Consider the following 7647-nt stretch of genomic DNA (forward strand, 5'->3'; position numbering starts at 1 on the left):
TATCTCAATGTGGTCTTAATTTGAATCTCCCTGATGGCTAGTGATGATGAACATTTTTTCATATGTCTGATAGCCATTTGTCTGTCTTCATTGGAGAAGTGTCTGTTCAGATCTTCTGCCCATTTTTTGATATGATTGTCTGTTTTGTGTGTGCTGAATTTGAGGAGTTCTTTATAGATCTTGGATATCAACCTTTTGTCTGTACTGTCATTTGCAAATATCTTCTCCCATTCTGTGTGTTGCCTCTTTGTTTTGTTGACTGTTTCCTTTGCTGTGCAGAAGCTTTTGATCTTGATGAACTCCCAAAAGTTCATTTTTGCTTTTGTTTCCTTTGCCTTTGGAGATATATCTCGAAAGAAGTTGCTGTGGCTGATATTGAAGAAGTTCTTGCCTATGTTCTTCTCTAGGATTCTGATGGATTCTCATCTCACATTGAGGTCTTTTATCCATTTTGATTTTATCTTTGTGTATGGTGTAAGAGAATGGTCGAGTTTCATTCTTCTACATATAGCTGTCCAGAGTTCCCAGCACCATTTATTGAAGAGACTGTATTTTTTCCACTGTATATTTTTTCCTGTTTTGTCAAAGATTATTTGCCCATATGTCGGGGTCGTGCCCCTAAGATGGCGCCGGCTACATAGCCCGAGCAGCACGGACAGCTGCCCTGGCCACACATGACCTCATGCTTGTCATGTGAACACCTCTGTGATTGGCTGTTATGCCACCACTGTCTACAAGCTCTAGATACCTCCTGTTCACGTGAACACCTCTGTGATTGGATGTTATGTCCTATATAAGGCAAGGGAACTTCCCCGCAGGGGGAGGAGAAAGATCGACCAGGGAATAAACAAGAGCTTGTGCATCGACCTGTGTGTGTGTTGGTGTTGCGTCATCTCTGCAGGCAGGGAGAGCGTGACACCCATAGAGTTGAGGGTCCATTTCTGGGCTCTCTACTCTGTTCCACTGGTCTTTGTGTTTGTTTTTGTGCCAGTACCATGCTGTGTTGGATATCACAGCTTTGTAGTAAAGCTTGAAATCAGGTAACATAATGCCACCAGTTTTATTTTTGTTTTTCAACATTTCCTTAGTGTTTTGGGGTCTCTTCTGATTCCATACAAAATTTTGGATTATTTGCTCCAACTCTTTGAAAAATACTGGTGGAATTTTGATCAGAATGACAAATGCTCTAGGCAGTATAGACATCTTAACAATGTTTATTCTTCTGATCCAAGAGCATGGAATGGTCTTCTATCTTCACGAAATTAAAATAGAGCTCCCCTAGGAACCTGCAATTGCACTACTGGGTATTTATCCCAAAGATACAGATGGAGTGAAAAGAAGGGCCATCTGTACCCCAATGTTTATAGTAGCAAACTGTGGAAAGAACCAGGATGCCTTTCAACAGATGAATGGATAAGGAAGATGTGGTCCATATACACTATGGAGTATTATGCCTCCATCAGAAAGGATGAATACCCAACTTTTGTAGCAACATGGACGGGACTGGAAGAGATTATGCTGAGTGAAATAAGTCAAGCAGAAAGAGTCAATTATCATATGGTTTCACTTATTTGTGGAGCATAAGAAATAATATGGAGGACAAGGGGAGATGGAGAGGAGAAGGGAGTTGAGGGAAATTGGAAGGGGAGGTGAACCATGAGAGAGACTATGGACTCTGAAAAACAACCTGAGGGTTTTGAAGGGGCGGGGGGTGGGAGGTTGGGGGAACCAGGTGGTGGGTATTAGGGAGGCCAGGTATTGAATGGAGCACTGGGTGTGGTGCAAAAACAATGAATACTGTTACGCTGAAACAAAACAAAACAAAACAAAAAAAGAACCCCCCAAAATCTCCCAAAAAAACCCATAATCTTTCAACTCAGAATCTTGTCTCTAGGGTAGTAGGAAGAAAGCTCCTTTTTATTATTAAATTAGCATTAACTACAATGTGCTGTACATCACAGAGATTCTATCAAGAAATGCAAGGACAGGGGTGCCTGGGTGGCTCAGTGGGTTAAGCCACTGCCTTCAGCTCGGGTCATGATCTCAGGATCCTGGAATTGAGTCCTGCATTGGGCTCTCTGCTCAGCGGGGAGTCTGCTTCCTCCTCTCTCTCTCTCTCTGCCTGCTTCTCTGCGTACTTGTGATCTCTCTCTGTCAAATAAATAAATAAAATCTTAAAAAAAAAAAAGGAAATGCAAGGACAGAAGAAATCTCATCTTTTCCATATGCAGACAAAACTCATTCTATATACATTCTCAGGATCAACAGTTATGATCTCTCAAGTAGCTGGACTTGCCAGCACAATTTGTCCTAGGTGGTGCAAATATTTGCACCACCTAGGAATTGGGTGAGCATGTAAGTTAGCTAATTGGCTTTATTATTAGGAAAACCAAATTCTCCTAGCTTAAAAATAAAATGAAATATGATTCCAGTGTAGTTAACACAGAGTGTTATATATTCATTTCAGGTGTGCAATATAGTGATTCAACACTTTCACATATACTCAGTGGAATTTTCAACAGAAACTCTGCAGGCCAGAATGGAGCCGTGTGATATATTCAAATGTGCTAAAAGGAAAAAAAAAATCTGCAGCCAAGAATCCAGCAAGGGAATCATTCAGAATAGAAGGAGAGATGAAGAGCTTTGCAGACAAATAAAACTTACAGTAGTGTTTTTATTTATTTATTTATTTATTTATTACCAATTCTCCCATCATGATGAAAGGCGGTGATTTTACATGTGGATCAAGGTGCCCACTGAGGATAGGCTCCTACCCTGGCAAAGAAAGGAGAGCGAGGTCTGCTGTCCTCCTTGGTGTGAGCAGTTCAAAGAGAGGGCTCCTGGGTCCTTGAGAAACACATTCTTGGATCACAGAGCTGGCAAAAGACCTCTTTGTTTTTTTGTTTGTTTGTTTTAAAGTACTTATATACATTTCAAAGATTAGAGAAAACACCCAGAATTACAAGTTTCCTCAAGTAAATGTTACAAAAAAAGGATGGGAAGGGACTCTCTTTCCCTATTTGCAACAGGGACAATAAGCCTCTTACTTTAAATCTATTTTGTCCTGCCAGTAAACCTTGGCTGGGTTTGCTCAGCTGGTGTTGTCCAGGTGGCTATTGGTTAATCTAGGACAGCTTCAGCTGGAAATGCTGCACTAGCCTGAAGATGTCTGTCCTGTGGCAGAGGACAGGGCAATGGCACAAGCAGTTTCCACCTCTGCTAGAGTCCCATTCCCTGAACTCTCAGGGGCTGAGTCAAGTCACAGGTTGGGGCCCAGAAGCAGAGTGTGAAGGCATTAACAATATGTGGCAGAGGGCTGGCTGGATGTAAGGAAGACTGAAAGATTGGGGTATTTTCCTCATTATCCTGTCACAGATGGGGCCAAACATGAAATATCTGTGAGGAATCCTGGCACAGCTAAACCAGAGATGTGGATATTAGGGAGCAAGCTCAGGAGGTATGTGGGTTCGTGGAAGTGATGACCGAGTGGCAGTGGGTGTTCCTGAAGATGCCCTGGAGAGTGTGTGAGTTGAGAAGAGCAGAGAAAGATGGATCATGGAATGAAATTCCTCCTACCCCTCTGGGTGATGGAATTCCCACCCTCATGGTAGGGAGCAGTGCCTATCCTCTGGACCTGTCACAGGTCCCCATGATCCCCATGGCAGGACCCCTTACATTAATTCTTGTAGGGATCACTCCCCCAAGAAGCCCCCAAAATGCAATGCTTCCCTGGAGTTGTGTACAGGAAGGTTCTGCTGGAATCTCTGGGTTCTGGGTGGCCTCCCTGGGTTCTCCAGCTTTTCTCTTCAGGTGCAGGCTCTGCCCCTCAAGTGCACATCACAGAGCCAGAGAAGGATGGGTTCAAATTGTGTGCATGGCCTCGGGGTGGTTCCCAAAGCCCCAAGTGCAGTGGAGAGCTCTAAGTGGAGAGAAGTTCCTGACGTTCTCTGAGACCCAAGCCCAAGGGCTGTTCACCATAAAGGCAATTCTTGTGGTGAGGGACAGCTCTTCAGGGAATGTGACCTGCTCAGTCCTCAACCCCATCTTGGGCCAGGAGAAGGCAATGGCCATGTTCATCCCAGGTCAGTACTACTTCCCGCTCCTAGAAGGGTGGGATTATCTGGTTGGGGATCCCTGTGTGTGCTGGGCTGGGCCGTCCTGAGCAGTGCCCTGATGGGGTGTCTGGCTGGGCACAGAACCCTTCTTCTCTTGGAGTTCTCCCTGGAAGCTAGCTTTCATGGTGATCCTGACTGTGCTGATGCTCCTACTCCTTGGGGCTGCCTTTTACATCATGAGAGAACATACTGCAAAGCTCCAGGAGATGCAGGAATGGGAGAAACCACACAGAGAACAGGAGGAGGACCAGCAGATAAAGGAGGAGGCACTGAAGGCCAGAGGTAAGGCAGGACAGGGCCAAGGCCAACATTTGTGGAAGCTGGTGCAGAGGAGAAGCAGACAGTAGGCCCTTGGCCAGGAGCAGGGGGCTGAGGAGGACCAGAGAGGACAGGTAGGGCTCTGGAGGCTTGAGGGGTCTGGAGTTAGATCTTCTAGGAGACATACAGATGCTCTTGTGAGTTTTTCAGGTGCAGTCTTTGCTGCTCTTAGTGATGGGAGTTTAAGAGTATTTTTCACCTTTTTTCAGATGAACTCCAAGGAGATCTTGGTATGTTACATCCTTTTCCCAGAAGTTTCTGTGTCACGTTTGTAGGAGACATTCTGATTCTTAACTCACCGTTTCCTGTGTTGCCTTGCAGACTGGAGGAAATCTGTTTACCTGCCTGGTGAGTGACTGTCCAGATATCCTTGGGTCTCTTACCCCCTAAGCTATAGTGTCCCCTCTGTGTTTCATGCAGAGACATGTGGACCCATCCCTGGTGCAGAAGTGGAAACTGGCCAGAGGCAGAACTTGTTCCATGGGCTTTCCCCATCTGGGCTATTTTTTTGCACACAGTGCTTTGAAACCTGGAATGATGGTGGTCACTGGAGTCTGTGGTGCATCTTGGGTTGATCTACCCACCTACCCACCTCCTTTGTAGCCTTTTAGTCTTCACTGCAACTGGTTCTCAGTCAACCTGAATACTCTGGAATGTTTTAGAGAAACTATATAAATAAACGGGGTCATTAAATTTAGGAGTATGTTCCCTCCACATAACACCATCGTGGGAGAGTCTTTTTTCTACAGTTCTGGAGGTACTGATCACAAATTGTTGGGTAGAGGATAGACAGACCTTGGGTGGGAATGTCATGGGGTAAGTTGTCAGTGGTCCAGTGTTGTATTTTCTGAGAACGTTTGGACACTTTTACCCTAGTGCTCAGCTAACACCCCAGTTCTTAATTCATCTCCCCTTTTGTGTTATTTCCCATATCTCTCTTTCCTGAAAGTCATTGGATGTAATAATGATTTCTTGCATTCATGGAATAACGTATACTTTATTCCCTAAAACATTTTCATACATTGTATAATTTTTGACCTTTAAAGTCAATTGAAAGCAGATGGGATAAAAATTTTGTGTGGTTTTTTTTTCATGTGAAAATTTCTTTATTTTGGGATGCAATTGATATTGGGATTCATTTCAGAAAAATTCTGTGGATGAAATTTGTTAGTATTATGCGTTTTCTTTTGTTAATCAAGAATGGTTGGACATAGAGTATTTTTCTTTGAAGGAATACTATTTTTCATTGAAAATTTACTTGAAATGCGCATTTTGACTTATTGTTGAATCCCCCTGCACACCATAAAAAAAGGAAGAATCAGATTTAGATGTTGACTGTATGTATGCTGAGTGCCTCCCACACTGCTACCAATTTTTTTAAACATGAAATTTCTTTAGATATTAAAATTCTTCTCCACTGGCCCCAGGAGATCTACCTGACTCTTATGGATTCTGTGTTTCCACGGAAGTTGTGTCTCTTCTATTGTTCAGAAAACCAAATTCATATAGATAACTGGTCTTGCAATGCTTGTGTGCATAAAATTGAATGAATAACTTAAGAGTTTTTCACCTTAGATATTCTTTTTTTTTTTTTTAAGATTTTATTTATTTGCCAGAGATAGAGAGAGAGAGTACACACAAGCAGGCAGAGAGGCAGGCAGAGGCAGCGACGAGAGAAGCAGGCTCCCCGCCCAGCAAGGAGCCCGATGTGGGACTCGATCCCAGGACCTTGGAATCATGACCTGAGCCGAAGGCAACGGCTCAACCAACTGAGCCACCCAGGCGTCCCTCACCTTAGATATTCTTAATGTTATAATAAATCGTTCAGTTCTATGTTATTTTCATTTGTCTCTTTGGACTCTGCTGAATTTATTTGTTTATTTTTTAAATTTTGTCTCTTCTGGTTAAAATTGTTTCTCTTGGTTGACTCTTAAGTCTACTTGTCTGTAGGAGAATAGAAGTTGAATATTTAAAAGTTCTTTTGGGATGCCTGGGTGGCTCAGTGGGTTGGGATGCGGCCTTCTGCTAGGGTCAGGATCTCGGGGTCCTAGGATCGAGCCCCACATCGGGCTCTCTGCTTGGCAGAGAGCCTGCTTCCTCTTCTCTCTCTCCCTGCCTCTCTGCCTGCTTGTGATCACTCTCTGTCAAAGAAATAAATAAAATCTTTAAAAATAGAAACAAACACAAACAAACAAAAATTTCTTTTGATTTTTAATTTAACTCTCATTGTGATGGTTTTATTATTCAACTACATGTATCTTTTATTTTTCTAATTTTTTTTCAGTGTTCCAGAATTCATTGTTTATGCAGCACTCCCAGTGCTCCACGTAATACGTGCCCTCTATAATACCCACGACCAGGCTCACACAACCTCCCACCCTCTCCCCTCCAAAACCCTCCATTTGTTTCTCAGAGTTTTTATTTTAATGTTGTGGTTTTTAAGACTCAGGACACTAGCTTGGCAAGGTCACACAGCAGCAATTGGCAGGCATGGAACTCAGCCTGCAATGCTGGCTCTCTGACCAGTGGTCCAGGGAATTTCCCAGAACATCCTATTGTCAGCCAAGTCAGGAGGGTATCTCCTCTCTAGCCTCTCTCCTTACTCTGTTATAGTGTCACCTGTAACACAGAGAGGAGTCAATAATATGCAGATTTGTTCTGGCTCCTGTCTCACCAGGGTGTCTTCCCTTTCAACCCTGAAGAAGGCAAAACTGTATGCAGGTAAGTGACTCAGTTTTCTGTGGCTTTACCTCCCCAGCCTCCACTGTGCCACCTTCTCTGTCACTGGACCTCACACCAGGATGGGGTTGGTGTTCCTGATCTCCTTGTTATATTTGTTGTGTCCTTCTGAAGACTGCAGGGACTGTCCTTGGGAACACAGATCTGTCTCTATTCTGACCCATCCTCTACTGTAGGTTGCTGTTAGAATTAGCAACACCCTCTGAACACACCTTGTTCAACTGATAGTTTGTTGGTCAAGTGACAACAGAGTGGCCATTTATAAGGGCAGTTGGACCATGGCATTGATGGTGTACTTCAGAATTTGCTGTCTCTGGAAGATTTCAGAAATCAAGCTTGCCTGTTTAGGACTCAGGTCTTCCTTTTTTTTTTTTTTAATTTTTTATTTTTTATAAACATATATTTTTATCCCCAGGGGTACAGGTCTGTGAATCACCAGGTTTACACACTTCACAGCACTCACCCAAGCACATAC

At 43.5% G+C, this 7647-nt stretch overlaps 1 protein-coding gene across 1 annotated transcript; it reads left to right on the forward strand.

The window, feature by feature from the left end:
• The first annotated feature begins 3478 nt into the window (after positions 1-3478).
• On the forward strand, positions 3479-4814 carry LOC132018580 (butyrophilin-like protein 1). The gene is made up of 4 exons (XM_059401526.1): positions 3479-4082; positions 4197-4397; positions 4643-4663; positions 4755-4814. The coding sequence occupies exons 1-4, from the start codon at positions 3479-3481 to the stop codon at positions 4787-4789; spliced, it is 861 nt and encodes a 286-aa protein (XP_059257509.1). The 3' UTR covers positions 4790-4814.
• The last annotated feature ends 2833 nt before the right edge of the window (positions 4815-7647 follow it).

Source organism: Mustela nigripes, chromosome 5, assembly GCF_022355385.1.
Source record: "Mustela nigripes isolate SB6536 chromosome 5, MUSNIG.SB6536, whole genome shotgun sequence".
NCBI lineage: Eukaryota > Metazoa > Chordata > Mammalia > Carnivora > Mustelidae > Mustela > Mustela nigripes.